The 19,578-nt window shown below is 44.2% G+C and overlaps 1 protein-coding gene across 1 annotated transcript in view; it reads left to right on the top strand.

Moving 5' to 3' along the window:
• LOC124613821 overlaps positions 1 to 19,578 on the top strand; it is a 187,241-nt gene that overhangs the window by 84,243 nt on the left and 83,420 nt on the right. Inside the window, exon 2 of the mRNA XM_047142544.1 lies at positions 14,160 to 14,285. Coding sequence (XP_046998500.1) covers positions 14,169 to 14,285 — 117 coding nt within the window. The 5' untranslated portion in view covers positions 14,160 to 14,168. The remainder of the gene's footprint in view (positions 1 to 14,159; positions 14,286 to 19,578) is intronic.

Here is a 19,578-nt window from a genome sequence, read left to right as displayed (position 1 = left end):
ACCAATTTAGTATTGGAGGGCAACGTGGAGGGTAAAAATCGTAGAGGGAGACCAAGAGATGAATACACTAGGCAGATTCAGAAGGATGGAGGTTGCAGTAGGTAATGGGAGATGAAGAAGCTTGCATAGGATAGAGTATCATGGAGAGCTACATCAAACCTGTCTCAGGACAGAAGACCACAACAACAACAACATTTCCCTCTTCCCTTTCTAACAACGATATTGGTCCTTGATTTCCCCATTGACCCAAAGAACCTTATCTTATAGGCCTACGCATTGCTTTGGGAGTAGCAGTAGTGTGATCCACTCCATCTGCTGTGATTCATCCATTAGATTCTATAGTCCTTTGTGGTTCTAGTTGTATTTCTAATTTATGCGTACTCTACCGTTTCTCTCTATAATATCTTTTGCTGCTCGTAATCACCTTTCTTTGTATTTCAATAGAACCTATTCCTCCTTACGAAGTAGATGTTTTTAAAATTCTTCCAATCCATCTGTGGCATGAATCAGCAAAACAGTCTTGGTTGCAGTTTTAGTTTTTTTATTTACCAACTACGCATTTCACCTTTTTTAGGCATCTTCAGGGTGATCTTAAGGTGGTATTTCTTAGGACGATCCTTTAGACAGTGTTGCTAATGGGCATCGTCGAGTACATCAGTCCAACATCGCCTTCGTCAACCTCAGTAAATACTTTCTAGATGGACGTGAGTGACTCCAAGACCTGGAAAACGCGTACACGTTCAAAGGAGCAAATAATAAAATCATCTAGAAAGTATTTACTGAGGTTAACGAAGACGATGTTGGCCTGATGTACTCGACGTTGCCCTTTAGCTACACGGTCTAAAGGATTGTACTAAGAAATACCAAATTAAGATCAGCCTGAAGATGCCTAAATAAGGTGAAACGCGTAGTTGATAAATAAAAAAACTAAAATTGCAACCAAGACTGTTTTCCACTTATAAGATGTTTTTAATGTTTTTTCTTACGGGAACCTTAAGTTTTTCAAATGGTTCAAATGGCTCTGAGCACTATGGGACTTAACTTCTAACGTCATCAGTTCCCTAGGACTTAGAACTACTTAAACCTAACTAACCTAAGGACATCACACACATCCATGCCCGAGGCAGGATTCGAACCTGCGACCGTAGCGGTCACGCGGTTCCAAACTGACGCGCTTAGAACCGCACGGCCACACCGGCCGGCCGTTCGATACAGGATATCAAATTAAACAACTTTCAGTCGTCTAGTTTCCAACCTTATTTCACTTGGCAACCAGTTTCAGCGTTTTGCTACACCATCACAACCGAGGTGGAATCTTGCTACGCCGGCCGGAGTGGCCGTGCGGTTCTGGGCGCTACAGTCTGGAACCGAGCGACCGCTACGGTCGCAGGTTCGAATCCTGCCTCGGACATGGATGTGTGTGATGTCCTTAGGTTAGTTAGGTTTAATTAGTTCTAAGTTCTAGGCGACTGATGACCTCAGAAGTTAAGTCGCATAGTGCTCAGAGCCATTTGAACCATTGAACCAATCTTGCTACACGTCGGTCAGGGGCTCGAAGATGGCGTAGTGAAAAGCTGTAACTGGTTGCCAAATAAAATACGGTTGGAAACTAGACGGCTGAAAGGTGTTTAATTTGACATCCTATCTATTTTGTTCAGAATGCCCACTTCTCCTCGGAGCGATAAGGTGCATCCGAAGAATGTCAATTTACATTTTCAATTTCTCATACCCTATTACTTTTTTGAGCCTATTAATTTCTACTCATCTAAATGCATGGTACCTTATAGTTGGTTAAAATACTAATGCATGCATTGGCGCAGCACGTTGTACTGTGCCCACTCTGTTTAGTACCTCCCAGTGCATGTCACTCTCCACATCACCCATCTAAGGGCTCCGAACAATTCTGATGCGGGGTCGCTAGCTTACCACGAATACCAGCTGAATCTCAGAGTATGAGCGGTTGTTGTTGGCGAACGCCACGCGTAGTGGTTGTTCTCCCACGACACCTCAAATGGAGGCGTGTCACGGTCTCACACTGCGTTCACTGGAAGAAGCGCTTTTGATGACATGAAGAAACATGATGCCGCTAGATAATGATGCGAGCGCATCACTGCGTCTCGACACCGTCTCTCCTTGTCGAAGAATCGTACGAAACGGTCCCGTGGCATGAACCGTCCAGTTGCCGGACATCGACCACTGGAACTTCTACGAACAGAATCACATGAAAAGTTTCGTATACGTGGAGACCGCCCGCGACGTTCAGGGACTGGAGAAATGCATTCGTGCTGCGTATGACGTCATTCGAATGCAGGCTTGTGCATGTGAATGAGTGCAACAAATCCATTTTATGGTGTGCGTATAGATGCCTCCAGGCCAAACTTACAGTAGAAGATCTCTTCCAGCAACAAGTCGCCCACCACAATTTACTGTAAGGGGGTGCTGCATGATTTGAACAGAATGGCTTCTATAGTGGAAACAAGTGATGATAGCAAGAGCATCCGGTCCAATGTTAAAATAAATAAAAGGTGAAACATGAAATAGAGAATGCTAACCCCGTGATAACGGGCAGTGCTAGACATATATAAAGATGAAGAAACTGATGACGATGTTGTTGTTTTTGTTGTTCTTGATGTTGCTGGTTGCTCGTTTCTGACCATATGATTATCAGAAATAAATCATTCCTCATAATGTTAAAATGGCTCTTCTCCATTTTTCTCATAGTTCAATATCACTTCGTGTAAGGGCACTCAGTTCATACAAGATTATCATAGCGTATTACATTACATCTACGTGATTACTCTGCTATTCACAATAAAGTGCCTGTCAGAGGGTTCAATGACCCACCATCATGCTGTCTCTCTACCGTTCCACTCTCGAACGGCACGCGGGAAAACCGAGCACTTAAATTTTTCTGTGCGAGCCCTGATTTCTCTCATTTTATCGTGATGATAATTTCTCCCTAGGCAGGTGGTTGGCAACAGAATGTTTTCGCGATCGGAGGAGAAAACTAGTGACTGAAATTTCATGATAATATCCCGTCGCAACGAAAAACGCCTTTGTTTTAATGATTGCCACTCCAATTCACATATCATGTCTGTGATACTATCTCCCCTATTTCGCGATAATTCAAAACGAGCTGCCCTTCTTTGTACTTTTTCGATGTCATCCGTCAGTCCCACCTGATGCGGATCCCACACCGCACAGCGGTACTCCAGAATAGGGCGGACAAGCGTGGTGCAAGCAGTCTCTTTACAAGATCTGTTACACCTTCTAAGTATTCTGCCAATGGAAAAAAATGGAAATGTCGTGTGGCTAGGGCCTCCCGTCGGGTAGACCGTTCGCCTGGTGCAGGTCTTTCGATTTGACGCCACTTCGGCGACCTGCGCGTCGATGGGGATGAAATGATGATGATTAGGACAACACAACACCCAGTCCCTGAGCGGAGAAAATTTCCGACCCAGCCGGGAATCGAACCCGGGCCCTTAGGATTGACAGTCTGTCACGCTGACCACTCAGCTACCGGGGCGGACATTCTGCCAATGAATTGCAGTCTTTGGTTTGCTCTACCCACAATGTTATCTATGTGATCGTTCCAATTTAGGTTTTTTGTAATTGTAATCCCTAAGTATTTAGTTGAATTTACAGCCTTCAGATTTGTGTGACTTATCGCGTAATCGAAATTTAGCTGATTTCTTTTAGTACTCATGTGAATAACTTCACACTTTTCCTTATTCAGGGACAATTGCCACTTTTCGCACCATACAGATATCTTATCTAAATCATTTTGCAAGTCGTTTTGATCATCTGATGACTTTACAAGACGGTAAATGACAGCATCATCTGCAAACAATCTAAGACGGCTACTCAGATTGTCTCCTATGTCGTTAATAAAGATCAGGAACAATAGAGGGCTTATACCACTTCCTTGGGGAACGCCGGATATTACTTCTGTTTTACTCGATGACTTTCCGTCTGTTACTACGAACTGTGACCTTTCTGACAGGAAATCACGAATCCAGTCGCACAACTGAGGCGATATTCCGTAGGCACGCAGTTTGGTTAGAAGACGCTTGTGAGGAACGGTGTCGAAAGCCTTCTGGAAATCTAAAAATATGGAATCAAGAGCTAGTTGTGTTTCACAAGAACGATATTTTCTGAAACCGAGCTGACTATGAGTCAATAAATCGTTTTCTTCGAGGTACTTCATAATGTTCGAATACAGTATATGTTCCAAAACCCTACTACAAATCGACGTTAGTGATATAGTCCTGTAATTCAGCGGATTACATTTGGTGCTCCTGAAGAATGATGACGATTAGAGGGGTGGGTCGGATAACTAATGGAAAGGCATTGAACTGAACCAAGGACAAAAGAAATTTATGTAACAACTTAACTAAAATAAGAGATTGGTTGATAAGACATGCTGAGGCATCCAGGAATTATTAGTATGTTTATACAGGTATGAGGGAGAGAGTGGAGAATGAGGGGAGGGTGGGGGGAGGGATAAAAATCGGAGACGCAGAACAAGGTTTGACTGCTGTTCAAATGGGTGTGTGCTCCGGTAGTTACGCAGAGATGAGGAGTCCTGGACAGGATAGACTGGCGTGGAGAACTGCATCAAACCAGTCTTAGAACTGAAGACCACAACTGCCAGAACAAGGCCACTCAAGGGCACTTCTTCAGGATCACTGCAATGACCCTCTAATGTAGCCGTTCTTCCAATCGGGCACGAATATTCTGGGTAAGAATACGTGTAAATACGTGTTTCAGAAAGTGGCTGAAAAAAATCTCTCTTCAGCCCTGAGGAACTTTGCCTAAGTTCTACAGCCTACATGAAAAATCTCTCATGGGGTCTGTCGTACGCGTAATAGGCATTCCTTATTCTGTTTGCTTAGTACTGGTTGGCCTAGTATGTATCTACCTTTATCGTGTTCCCCTTCTCTGTCTTTGGGGACAAGTCCAGCGGCATTGTGGTAGTTGAGCGGTGTCTACTATGCTCTAAGACGACTTTCTGTGAGGACGCTGACTGAAAATAGCTGAATCGATAGAAATCGTATTACATGGACCGGCATTGTTTCCAAGTTGCTTCCAACTTTAGCTAGCAAGAGTATACTGTGTCTGCTACGTCTATGGACGTAGAAGTGATACGGTTAGCTAAAGATTGCTGAAAAGTTGTATGTGGCCAGAATGAGATTTTCACTCTGCAGCGGAGTGTGCGCTGATATGAAACTTCCTGGCAGATTAAAACTGTGTGCTGGACCGAGGCTCGAACTCGGGACCTTTGTCTTTCGCGGGCAAGTGCTCTACCAACCGAGCTACCCAAGCACGACTCACGCCCCCTCCTCACAGCTTTACTTCTGCCAGTACCTCGTCTCCTACCTTCCAAACTTAAAGAAGCTCTCCTGCGAACCTTGCAAAATCAGCACTCCTGAAAGAAAGGATATTGCGGAGACATGGCTTAGCCACAACCTGGGGGATGTTTCCAGAATGAGATTTTCACTCTGCAGCGGAGTGTGCGCCGATATGAAACTTCCTGGCACACAGTTTTAATCTGCCAGGAAGTTTCAAGTTGTATGTGATTAAATTTAAAACCGTCTCGTTTAGTGAGATGTTGACGCACTAAAATTAAATCCGTCTGGTAATTACGCTTGGTAGTCTGTTTGCATCAGTTCCGCTAAATCCATCAGCCACTTCGCTGAGCCGGCCAAGGTGGCCGAGTGGTTCTAGGCGCTACAGTCTGGAATCGCGTGACCGCTACGGTCGCAGGTTCGAATCCTGCCTCGGGCATTGATGTGTGTGATGGCCTTAGGTTAGTTAGGTTTAAGTAGTTCTAAGTTGTAGGGGACTGATGACCTCAGAAGTTAAGTCCCATAGTGCTCAGAGCCATTTGAACCACTTCGCTGAGACAGACTTGAACAGAGCGGTGTACAGTGGGAGTGAAAATAGATTACCTGTTCTTCTCCTCACCCTCTTGATCGATTTTGTTTTTAATTGCTTTTTTTTTTCTTCTCCATCTTACGTTATTAAAGAGCAGTAAGTAAACGTTTATCAATATCGTTACTATAGCAGGGAATTGAAACCAGGTTACGAAGTTCGAAGTTAGTAGAATACCAAGTAGTTTGACTACAGAATCCACATGATAAGAGAGAGAGAGAGAGAGAGAGAGAGAGAGACGGTTTTTTGCGACACTAATCACAAGATACCGACAAAACTTTCGAGCTAGCTCGATGTCTGGGTTGCTCAATTTCTCTCAACGCTTAACTTAACTGTTGAAATCGAAGATTTCGACGAATTAACAGTATTTTCAGTTTTGACTCATCGCTGACTGGGCTGTTACGTATTAGTGACAAAATATAAACAGCCTCGGAAGAGATGGGAAGACAAGATATTATAGACCTACTCCACGCCGCTTATGCAACTACGTCGCAGGATAAGATATCAAAAAAGAAACTCCCTACCGATCAAGAGCTTTTTCCAGCCCGTCTCCTCCTTTCTCGAACGAGTCAATGAGGTAAAGATATGACAATTACGACTCGAGATGAAAACAAAAGTATCTAATCGTATGATCGCGAAACGTCTTTAAATCTTTCTCAGAGAGTGGGTCGCATGACGGCAGCGACACATATTCCCTCGTAGCGGCTGCGTTGCTTTTCGTGGTAAAGTTTCTTATCACCGTGTGAAGGAGCGAGTTGGAGGGGGGGGGGGTAATAATGGCGGGAGAGGAGGGGAGGGAGAAGAGGAGAGCTCCTTTTGTTATAAAGGTCCTCACGTGGCAGAGACCAGTTTAGTCAGGTGCGTTCAACGCGCGCGGCTACCGTGTTTTACGCGAACAGTGTCGCAGGCTGTGTTTCGCCTAGCTGTGCGTCGTCAGCTAAAGCTCTATTTTCACGTTTCGGTATCAACAATAGTACATCCTCGCCACAGAGATTGTTGTGACCCGTAACAGCAGCATCAACTCCGTTGCGGCACAATGCCGCCCAATGTAGTGTCCGCTACACAGGCGGGCCCCACAGAGGTCAGTCGTCTCCTGTTTATTTCTTTCAACAGTATTTAAAACAGTGTCTGGCGCACGTATGGACACACGGTGACTTGACTAAATTCCATTCCATGACGGAGTTACGTACAGTAGTGCAGCGATTATCCGAATACCGAGCACCTGAGACATCGGTCAATGGAAAGCATTCCTGTTAGCAAATTAAAATTTGCGCTTGCGCTGTATGGACAGCAGAGTTCCGAGGTTGGCCGTCATTGTTGATGTCTGAACCCTTGCTTATATCAGATCACGCTGTTCTCAATAGCGACTACGCGTGAATAATGCATTTTTTTTCTTTCCGGAAAACGTAAAATCTCTAGACCTGTCGTAAAAACGTGAAAATGGATCAAATTTAGCTCGCGAATATGGAGCAGGAGAAGCAACAAGATCGGACATTAAAAAGAACAGTCATGCCGTTATAAAATTTACGACTGCACTTAGCTAAAAAAAAAAAAGGTCTCAGCCCTGAAGAAAGAAAAAATTTTGTAAACTCTAGCCGTACTTTAATGGTTACTTTGAAAGTTTCAAACTAGGCTGTGTAATCAGTTCTCTGGGTTATTCATGAGACGTATGATAGAACATTTCTGTGTATAGTATTGTTTTTAATTCAGTGTTTGTGTTTCAAATTCCTATAAACACTGGTACGCATGCTTTCGTAAATGGTCGGTTGTTCGAAAATCAGTTATCCGAACAGCTCCCATCACCAGTTGTTTAGGTTAATCAAATAGCTCTGAACACTATGGGACTTAACATCTGAGGTCATCAGTCCCCTAGAACTTAGAACTACTTAAACCTAACTAACCTAAGGACATCACACACATCCATGTCCAAGGCAGGATTCGAACCTGCGACCGTAGCGGTCGCGCGGTTCCAGACAAGCGCCTAGAACCGTTCGGCCACACCGGCCGGCATTAGGATAATCGATGCTATGTTGTATATGCTTTCACAAATTAGATGAACAGTTAATACCTCTTTCTACAGAGGAATCTAGGATCATGGTAATTGTTTTCGAATAACTATAAATGTAATGTAAGTTAAATTACGCTTAAATTAATCATTTAATCCTTATTTAAGACTTCAAAATCGCGAGATGTTAAAACTATTCTGCACATGCGTTCAAATTACGACACCTGCCTTCAGCGGACAGTTCTTTCAGATCAACCAACCGAGCACATCCCCATCAACTCATTACAATCTTCAGTTAATCAGATTACCTTTTTTCGTTCCTAGGAAACTCCACTCTGTGAAAGTAAGGCTCCTGGTCGAAGGGAGTAGCAGGGAGTTGCCCCTGACCACTGACTCTTGTTATTGACAGTGAGATGAAATGGCTCTGAGCACTATGGGACTCAACTACTGAGGTCATTAGTCCCCTAGAACTTAGAACTAGTTAAACCTAACTAACCTAAGGACATCACAAACATCCATGCCCGAGGCAGGATTCGAACCTGCGACCGTAGCGGTCTTGCGGTTCCAGACTGCAGCGCCTTTAACCGCACGGCCACTTCGGCCGGCACAGTGAGATGAAACCCTTTTATTCTTGGAACGGAATACTATCATATGAACAACACCGAACACAGTTTGAACTCATCAAAAATGTTTAGTGCAAAGAATAATTAGACAAAAAGCATGACAGTTGGTCCATGTTTCATTTATGCTTCACAAGAACTTCGACTAAGTAACTGTCAGTCCGGTATCACTATTATGAAACATCTTGATCTGAATTTAGGAGGTGAATCATTTCTTTTAATTTTTTATTTTGCATTTAGGGGCTTAACATCTATAAAGAAAGTGATATTCATTTAATTATGCCCAAACGTTGATATGGTGCAGAAAACATGGAACAACAAATAACCAAAAGGATGTAACACGAAAGTTGTATGCTATGCTAGTTGAAAGATTCGAGCAAGTGATTGCATTCATGATGTGTTGAACTGAAAACCAGTCTGCTGCAAACCTTCGTACTAGTTCTCCTGAACGCGATTCCAGTGCGATAACAAGCTGCACTTCTTGCTCTGTTTGTCCAGTTGAACTCGTCTCCAATTTTGCTGCATGTGTCGTAGAATTCACCGCCAGTGGTTGTTTACAACGCGAAAGTGCTGGCAATTCCCAATGCACAGTAAATTCTGGTGACTGGGTGCAAATCTTGTTGATCTTAATAACCATTGTTTTTAAGGAACAATTCTTAAAGAATCAGAGCTACACGTTTGTTACGTTAACAATTCACTACAGATAAATAAATTTCATTTTCATTCCAAAACTTCTTCCTCTTTTACCAGTCACACACTACCTCGTTTGTGTTAATTGGGGTCATTGTCACTTCGCCTAGTAATGAATGAAACGCAGCAGAAATGAAAGTAATAAGTTGCACGTACTGGATGTGTCGAAAACAGTAGGCAATAAGCAATGAACTAGATGGTCACTTACAAATGATAAGAAACGCTGACAGTACACTAACGTTGGTTTGAAAATCCTTCGAGTTTACATTACGAATTAGTATGTCAGTTGAAGCAAATTTTAGTTGGACTTGTCATTTATTACTTCGTTTTACGAATAGTTAAAGGCGACTCACCCAAGTGTCCAGTACTTACTCCTGCATGTATTCCCTGTCGCGACAGTCAGTTTGGGACACGCTCGAATTCACTAGGATAATTCGTACTGTCTGTCTCACATGCTTCCAAAACTTGCATGAAAAGAAATACTTACTTTTTACCATATATTGCGTAGATATTTAACTTGAAAAGATACTGCAGATGAATACCCAGGAGCATGCAGGCCAAGAGATTTGTCCACTTCTTCCATTCGCTGATAGGGGTACTGTACATCAGGAAGTGCCCGGCAGAGCACGATGAAATATGCTGGTGCAACATTCTGCGCCAAGTACACCCTTAGGAGGATCGTTTGTCGTATGTCATTGAGGTAACGAGTAGTTAGTTTCGCTAGAAACAATGATAGTCCATTCAAATACAGACGCAAGCTAGATAGCAGCCGTCCTCAAACTGCTGTTGATGTAGCCTGTTGTTCGTATTTTTACGTAAGAAATCCGATCGCCGTGTACGAGTCGCAGATGACATCACTTATCGCAGCTGCCCGGCACTTGTTTACTGCCGCCGCGAAGTGACGTCACATTTCCGAGTAAAGCGCAGGCTCGCCACTTTGACAAGGCGCAGAAGTGTGCACGGCAGGCAGTGGAGGCAATAAATTATGACCGATCAAGTTCTCTACTGTGAGCAGACTTGTGCTAATTCCGCGTCTGATTGTTCGAAAAAGAAGATAAGAGAAGTTTACTGCAATAGAGAGAGGAGACGAGATATGTTACGTTGACATGTTTGGCATATCTCAGGATTATAACGTTCCTGAATGTAGTATTTATGCGATGACTGGACCGCCCTGTATATATTACTCTCTGTGTGTGTGTGTGTGTGTGTGTGTGGGTGGGTGGGTGGGCGTGCGTGCGTGTCAGAGAGAGAGAGAGAGAGAGAGAGAGAGAGAGAGAGAGAGAGAGGGGATGGGACAGAGCATCTGATTAGTAATTACCACTGGAGTATATGATAATGACGCTTTGTTCGCATACATAACAGTATGGGAGCAGTCTGCAGGAATATGGAGAGTAATTGTAGATTCTTCGCAAAAAATCTGTTTGTCGTTTTTTTTTATTTTATTTATTTATTTATTTATTTATTTTTTGTCAAGCAGCTTCTAGTCCCACACTTTCATAGCCGAGGTTAGGGACGTTCCTCAATACCAGAGCACTCGACCCAGAGGTGGCTGTTCACATCCCACTTATGAAGGAATTTTTAGTCGCCAGTAACTGGGTAGCAGAGAAAAGAGGATGTTGCCGGAAAATTTCTGATTACCTGACTTCTTAGGAAGGATTGTGATCCGTTCGTTGGACAGGGACGTTAAACTTGGCGGCCTCCTGTTTCCTGATGTTAGTGGAGAGAATTGGTTACGTGCTGGTGGTGGCTTCGTACTCTCCCTTCTGTGTGCTCGTCTGCTATAACAGCTACCCAAAAACAGCATTACACTGCTCGCTCTTACCTCATTTTCATCGGAGTTGTCAGTGCGTCTGTGATATGTAAATCTACATTTGTAGTCAGGGGGCACATGGTGTGTTACCGCCATGCTCTGCTGCGCCCTCTCTGCTTCAGTAGCTAATAATCAATTGAAAGAACGACTGTAAATCAAGTATTTATAAGGTGGAATTTCTCTTATTTTAACATCTTGGTCGCTTGATCAGATACACATTTGGGAGGGAGTAATATATGACTTGTCTCATTTCGGAACTAGGGCTCTCGGAATTTAGGGAGTGGTCTCTCTGTGATGCACGATGCCGCTCAAGCAGCGTCCGGTAACAGACTTCGCTAGACATCTTGGTGACACTCTTGCGCCCACTAAACGAAATCGGGATGAAATAAGCAGTTCTTCTACAGTCTTATCCTTACCTCCTGTAATAATCCCATCTAGCAACGGTTCAAGATTGGCGAACAACACTTAAGAATCAGCGTAACGGTGATTTTATGAGCCAGCTCCGCCGTGGTTGAATTAAATTTTGTTAGGAGTGTTCGAGCGATTCCCTGCCATTCCTGCAATCTGTTTTGTGTGGTTGTTCCGGTTGCAGTCGCTACACACGCATATTCCTAGATATTTAACAGTTCTGACTGTTTTCGGCGATTTTTTTAAATAAAGGGTGTCTCAGTTAAAAAGCTGATAACAATAAATGGTGCAAATTGTTCTAAGCCATATGGGACTTCACATCTGAGGTCATCAGTCCCCTAGACTTAGAACTACTTAAACCTAACTAACCTAACTAACCTAAGGACATCACACACATCCATGCCCGAGGCAGGATTCGAACCTGCGACCGCAGCAGCAGCGCGGTTCCGGACTGAAGCTCCTAGAACCGCTCAGCCACAGCGGCCGGCAAAAATACTGATAACAATTACGTGTTTCGCCCTTGTGTAAGATGTAGCACGTAGCAGAAGAAACGTCATTCGTCACAACAGCGCATAAAATGAGAATAAAAAGTCGTCTGGATAAGGTATCCGTTCGTCAAGTCTTATCGGAACCGAAAGAGAGTAAAAACCGGATCACATCATGCTGATCCCGTCTCAGTACACAAACTTTTCACTTCCGTCTTCTGACGGACGGATACCTTATCCAGATGATTATTTATTCTTATTTTATGCCCTGTTATAGTAACTGACGAATGAAGTTTCTTCTGCTACATTTTTACATAATCTGATGATGCCCCACAAAGGCGAAACGCGTAACTGACATTAACAAAAACAGTTTTGCAACTGAGACTACCTTTATTCAAAAAATATCATAACCGGTTTTTGTCCCAGAAAGTCAACGATGTAATGGAACCAGTATGTTTCCAGCGATTTATGGACGACAGTAAGGTGAAATGACAATGGATTCTTCCCTTTGTTTTCGCCAGGTACGGTACTTTTTCGGCCCTCTGTCGCACGCCAAAGAAATTTGTGAAACACGTTTCTTGTACTGGCCATTTTCGCAGCAGCTGGCCGCGGTGGTCTAGCGGTTCTAGGCGCGCAGTCCGGAACCGCGCGACTGCTACGGTCGCAGGTTCGAATCCTGCCTCGGGCATGGATGTGTGTGATGTCCTTAGGTTAGTTAGGTTTAAGTAGTTCTAAGTTCTAGGGGACTGATGACCACAGATGTTAAGTCCCATAGTGCTCAGAGCCATTTTTTCGCAGCAGCTGTATATAAATTGCAGTTGTTTCAAAGAAAATGCCTTTTGCATGCTGCACATCGAATTTTTTAAAATTTTTATTTATGCACCCAGGCGGGTTTCGCCTTTTTTTACAAGGCATCTTCAGTGGGTGTCCTGAAATATTACATGATCTGTCCTTTTTACGCATAGGTTATGGTTTTACATCTAGGTTACAGATTTAAAATCAGTTCCTTTACGTTTTTTACGATATGGAAAGGTACTTACAGGTAACTTCTAATTCACTGCATCTAAGCAAACTGCTTTTTCTCATCTGGCAACTAGGTGGACATCTTACACTTCACTTTCAAAATGGCTCTGAGCACTAATGTGACTTAACTTCTGAGGTCATCAGTCGCCTAGAACTTAGAACTACTTAAACCTAACTAACCTAAGGACATCACGCACATCCATTCTTGAGGCACGATTCGAACCTGCGACCGTAGCGGTCACGAGGTTTCAGACTGAAGCGCCTAGAACCGCACGGCCACACCGGCCGGCACACTTCACTTTCAGTTCACTGTTTTCGTTACACATTGGTTGGTAACACTTAGAAAAACAACTGAATCTCTGTATTAAAAAGATGGCAGTTACAGTGATGTGTAACGAAAACAGTGAACTGAAAGTGAAGTGTAAGATTCCACCTGGTTGCCAGATGAGAAAAAGCAGTTTGCTTAGATGCAGTGAATTAGAAGTTACCTGTCAGTACCTTTCCATTTCGTAAAAAACGTTAAGGAACTGCTTTTAAATCTATAACCTAGATGTGAAACCATAACCTATGTGTAAAAAGGATAAATCATGTAATATTTCAGGACACCCACTGAAGATGCCTTGTAAAAAAAGGCGAAACCCGCCTGGGTGCATAAATAAAAATTTTAAAAAATTCGATGTGCTGCATGCAAAAGGCATTTTCTTTGAAACAATTGCAATTTAAATTTGTGAAAATTCGCGGTGGCCTACATAATATATTACCGGTATCACTTTCTATCCTGGTTCTCCGATTCTCTAACAGTATTTCAATACACGGTGTACATGCATTTTTCCAATTTCCTACCAGCGAAACGAAGAGTGCCACCCTCTTACCCTCTAATGAAACTGAGTGAGTCTTCCATGTAATACCCAATCATGCGTCTCCAAACATTTAAGGTTCGATTCAAATGGCTCTGAGCACTATGAGACTTAACTTCTGAGGTCATCAGTCACCTAGAACTTAGAACTAATTAAACCTAACTAACCTAAGGACATCACACACCTCCATGCCCGAGGCAGGATTCGGACCTGCGATCGTAGCGGTCGCTTGGTTCCAGACAGTAGCGCCTAGAACCGCACGGCCACTCTGGCCGGCTTTAAGGTTCGACTACCCTATCTGAGGATACGTGTGTTGTGTGTGTACAGGAGTCCTCCATGGTGGGCCAGTGCCGGCAGTTCGTGCAGAACGCGTGGCGGCGCGACCTGTGCGCCAACTGCTTCAAGAGCCGCGACGAGCACGCCGCCAAGGAGGCGTCGCCCGCCGCCCCCGCCGCCGCGACGCCGTCCAGGGAGCGGGCGGCGCCCCAGAGCACCGGCGCCGCCGTGCAGGTGAGCAGCCACGGCCGTCACAGCCAGGGTTGCCAGCTAACCCGATGTAGGTGTGACTGGCCACATTTTTCTGTTCGAAACCCGACTCCTGATTAAACCTTGTCGAGATACATAAATATTCCGATTACACCTGAACGGATAATGTTTCGCACTATGTGGTCTGTTCGTTATACTTTTGTAAATGTAACTGAAATTAAAAAATGCAGCTCTTAGTCCTAAAACACTTGCACTCAATAGCCATTCAGAGTTTCACTTTAAATTGGCCGGTCAGCTCCCCAGATCAGAAACGCTGTGTGACGGTGACCAAATGCCAATTTAGGGTTCAAATGGCTCTAAGCACTATGGGACTTAACATCTGAGGTTATCAGTCCCCTAGACTTAGAACTACTTAAACCTAACTAACCTAAGGACATCACACACATCCATGCCCGAGGCAGGATTCGAACCTGCGACCGCAGCAGTAGCGCGGTTCCGGACAGAAGTGCCTAGAACGCTCGTCTACAGCGGCCGGCCCAGTTTAGGGGGGAGGGGGGGGGGGGGGTGGAAGTATCTAAACTGGTAGAGGGCGGTAGACTGGGGCCAATAGTCATTAGTCTGTCGCTACCGCCAACGTTACCTACATAGCTGACAATACTGTGTGAGATAGCCATTGATGTCTGCTCTGTACTGTCTGTTGTACTCCATACATTTCCTTGCATTGTGATAAGTGTACGTAATCGTTGCAGTTAGGATCTTTATTAAAAATGTCAACACGTAAAACGGTTTCAGTTTCGATTGCCGACATCGTTTAATCGATTTTTATCTCCAAGCGTGTCACGTGAATATGCAATCGATGCGTCCAGGTGGGCCATGTTCAGCCTCATGCAGAATATCACTGACCCACGTGACCAGTGCCTGAGAGGACTGACGTATTGTTAGCTTGGCTGTGCAGGATTGTACAGGTACAACACCCACCTCCATTCAGGAAATGGACTTCTCTGCAACAACACAAGTATCAACACGGACAGTGCAAATATATCAGAAGCACCAAGGACAGTCAGCATGGCAGCAACTGTCATGGCTTCCATTGGGATGAGGGCAGAGAGAGGAATGCTGACAGCAATTCGCCCAATAACAACAATGAGCACAGGAATATCAGCACATCATCTTTTCAGATTAGTCCCCGTTCTGAGTTCAACATCACATGGGAGTATCCGTGTGTTGTCAGACTGCATTTGACACTGTCATACGTGCATAGCACCTGGGGTCACCGTGTAAGTTGCCACTGGGTACAGGATACAATCACCCTGGTTCACATAGCTGGGAATTTGGATATCAGCCCTGTTAGGGCAGGTTTCTGTGCCCTGTCTTAAATGTCCCCATGATTGCTTATTGCCTGCACTGTTCCGACCAGCCTCGGTGCGGAGGGTGTTCGAATGTGGCCCTAGCCGACACGTTCTCCAGAGTTGTCATCCACTGATAACATCCGGTCAGAGGCTGTCGGGCGGCTAATACATCGCCGCCTCACAACCAGTACTGTGGCATATGGCTGAATCAGCACAGAATGACGTACCCATATCTGCCACCGAAGTTTAGTCTGACACGATGCAATGCCCCGCCGTGTTAAAGCTGTCGATGTTGATGAAATCAAAACGAGAACAAGACACTCACGCAGTCTAGGGTCAGTAATACAAGACCACAAGCTAATATTGCAGTACCAGTTCGGTAGCGTTGAGTCAAGGTGCTCAAGGTGTAACGCACACCATGTTCGTCAGTGTAATTTATGCTGTATAGGTAACAAGTGGAACATGAATTCATACTTGGTAGTTGGCTTGACAAAACAAAAGTCCAAAATTGGGTCATTACTTTCACTACCGTATTGTTAACCTTCCCAGCAGATGCAGCTAACACAAATGTGGGACTCGTGGGCAGCGTTCTACCATCCGAGCATGCGTCATTCCTCCAGTACCTCTCTTATCCTTCTGAAACTCCTGCGTTAGATTCTCGGTCCGGCTCAGTTTTTACCTGCCTGTGTGGTTCCGTCGCTCCTAAGTAAGCGCCGTTTTCCAGTGAGAACAATGCTAGGAACTGCCACATTTATTTTCTTCAGCCTCTCTGATCACAATACTTGTTCAGACCCTCCACTTCCTTTCGAGAGAGAGCGTCGAGTTGCCATGAACGCTTCTTCTTTGTGTGTATTATGGGTTACCGCGAAGAATATGATATTGACAAATGATCAACTCGGACTCATTCTTATGAATCACAACTAGCCCTTTATTCTCACGAAATAACAATTGATATCGACAGGGGATGTCAAACTCGTTCCATATTTTTAGATTTCCAGAAGTTTCTTGACATCGTTTTTCGAAAGCGACTTCAAATCAAATTGCGTGCCCACGGAGTATCGTCTCAGTTGTGACACTGGATTCGCGATTTCTTGTCAGACAGGTGACAGTTCGTAGTAACTGACAGAACGTGATCGAGTGAACCAGAAGTAATATCTGGTGTTCCGCAAGCAACGCTGCCCTTCCTGATCGCCGGCCGAAGTGGCCGTGCGGTTAAAGGCGCTGCAGTCTGGAACCGCAAGACCGCTACTGTCGCAGGTTCGAATCCTGCCTCGGGCATGGATGTTTGTGATGTCCTTAGGTTAGTTAGGTTTAACTAGTTCTAAGTTCTAGGAGACTAATGACCTCAGCAGTTGAGTCCCATAGTACTCAGAGCCATTTGAACCATCTTCCTGATCCACATAAACGATTCAGGAGACAATCTGGGCAGCTCTCTTACAATTATATTCTTTGCAAGATGATGCTGTCATTTACCGTCGAATAAAGTCATCAGATGATCAAAACCAATTGAAAAATGATTTACATAAGGCATCTGTAAGGTGCGAGAAGTGGCAATTGACTCTAAATAATGAAAAGTGTTAGGTCATCCACATGAATACTAAAACGAATCGGCTAAACTTCGATTACACGATAAATCTCTCAAATCTGAAGGCTGTGAATTCATTTAAATGCTTACAGACTACAACTGCCAATAACTTAAACTGGAGCGATCACGTAGATAATGTTGTGGGTTCAAATGGCTCTGAGCACTATGGGACTCAACTTCTGAGGTCATTAGTCCCCTAGAACGTAGAACTAGTTAAACCTAACTACCCTAAGGACATCACAAACATCCATGCCCGAGGCAGGATTCGAACCTGCGACCGTAGCGGTCTTGCGGTTCCAGACTGCAGCGCCTTTAACCGCACGGCCACTTCGGCCGGCGAATGTTGTGGGGAAAGCGAGCCAAAGACTGCTATTTATTGGCAGAACACGTAGAAAATGCAACAGGTCTACTAAAGAGACTCTCTTGAGTCCTCTTCTGGAATACTGCTGCCCGTATGAGATCCTCATCATGTGGGGGTGACGGAGGACATCGCGAAAGTTCAAAGAAGGGCTGCTCGTTTTGTATTACTGCGAAGTAGGGGAGAGAGTGCCACGGGTATGATACGTGAATTTGGGTGACAATCATTAAAACAATGGCGTTCTTCGTTGCGGCACTATCTTCTCATGAAATTTCAGTCACCACCTTTCTCCACCGAATGCGAAAATATTTTGTTGGAGCCCACCTGCAGAGGGAGAAATGATCATCACAATAAAATAAGAGAAATCTGAGCTCGCACGGAAAGAAGTGTTCATTTTTCCCCCCGCGCTCTTCGAGAGTGGAACGCTTGAGAAATTGCTCGAAGGAGGTTCGTTAAACCCCTCTGCCAGTCACTTAAATATGGCTTGCAGAGTAATAATTTAGATGTAAATGTGTGGTACCTCGTCATGTAAGCTAGATGTAAATGTGTGGTACCCGCTCCTCGTCATGTAAGCATACGGCTTAGCGAGAGCTGTGGATAACTATCACGCGGTCTATTCCTCGAGCCGCAGGTGACGAAACGTGTTATGATGACGTGAAGGCAAGCAGCGATGAGATCATCTCTACACGGTCAGCTGCTGCATGTTTACGTGTGCTCTTTAACTCAGATTTAAAGCTGCTCCTTCAAGAAGAACAGTCTGTTGGTCGTCATGTAACAAAAGATTTGTGCAGACAGAGATAAAGATTTGAATAAAATGTCTACGGGCTTCCAGCCGTGTCAAGTGGTTGTACAGCTACGATCTATCTGCCGAGTGCGCAGCGGCTATTTTCGAGTCCTAACTGGCTGTCGAATGCTTGCTGCTGACAGGGGAGTGATTTAATTCCTTTGACCGTTTCTTGTTTATGTGTCTGTTATGTCTGTTAATTTCATCTAGCGCTAGCTACGGTATTCTTGCATTGGAAAAGGGTGCAGAAATTCGCTGGCACCTTTGAACAGCTATTGCTTTATACGTTTAAAAAAATTCGTTGACGAACAGCCATATTAGCTAGTGTATTGGTCGAGGCGCATCTGAAGATTATATCTTCTCAGTATTAACCATTTACCTTTTTTTAAAACCGCGTATGCAGAAAGCTCATTTACTGCCTTGAAAAGAATGAAAACGTTTCAAACGTCTACCCAGAGTCAAGACTGGTTCAGCTTTGGCACTTCCGTCCATGCCACGCGGGATTAGCCGAGCGGCCTATAGAGGCGCTGCAGTCATGGACTGTGCGGCTGGTCCCGGCGGAGGTTCGAGTCCTCCCTTGGGCATGGCTGTGTGTGTTTGTCCTTAGGATAATTTAGGTTAAGTAGTGTGTGAGCTTAGGGACTGGTGATCTTAGCAGTTAAGTCCCATAAGATTTCACACACATTTGAACATTTTGAACTTCTGTCCATAAACAAGACTGATCTTGATTTGAAAGGTACAAAAGTACTTGTGAAGACGCCAGCCAACAAGAAATAGAAGTGGACAGTACATACCGATATAAATGCGAATTAAAAGGAAAAGATTGACTGGATGTAATTATAAAACGAAGAACAGTCAAATCGGCTAGCAGTGTAAATTACTTTGGACGACATTTCTCAGCTTTTGTGATTTTTAAGTAAATTGTGTCTATTTTTTTTGGAAATTTCCATAATGGAAATAACAAGCTAAACCATTTACTTGGTACGTGATGTGACGACTACACAAGACCAAACCTCTCCTACCTTCTACATAGTTATCCTAACGAACAGTAAAGAGTAGGCATTTACCTGTCACGCCACTGACATAGGTCATAGCCGACTCTGTCATAAACGGAAGTTTCACTCGAGACTCGTTTTGTTTTGGGGTCTTACCCACTACCAGCGCCACAGCAGTATATTTGTTAT

Source organism: Schistocerca americana, chromosome 4 (genome assembly GCF_021461395.2).
Source record: "Schistocerca americana isolate TAMUIC-IGC-003095 chromosome 4, iqSchAmer2.1, whole genome shotgun sequence".
Taxonomy (NCBI): domain Eukaryota; kingdom Metazoa; phylum Arthropoda; class Insecta; order Orthoptera; family Acrididae; genus Schistocerca; species Schistocerca americana.
The sequence above is the reverse complement of the archived record's forward strand: the minus strand, read 5'-3'. Positions and strand labels throughout refer to the sequence as shown.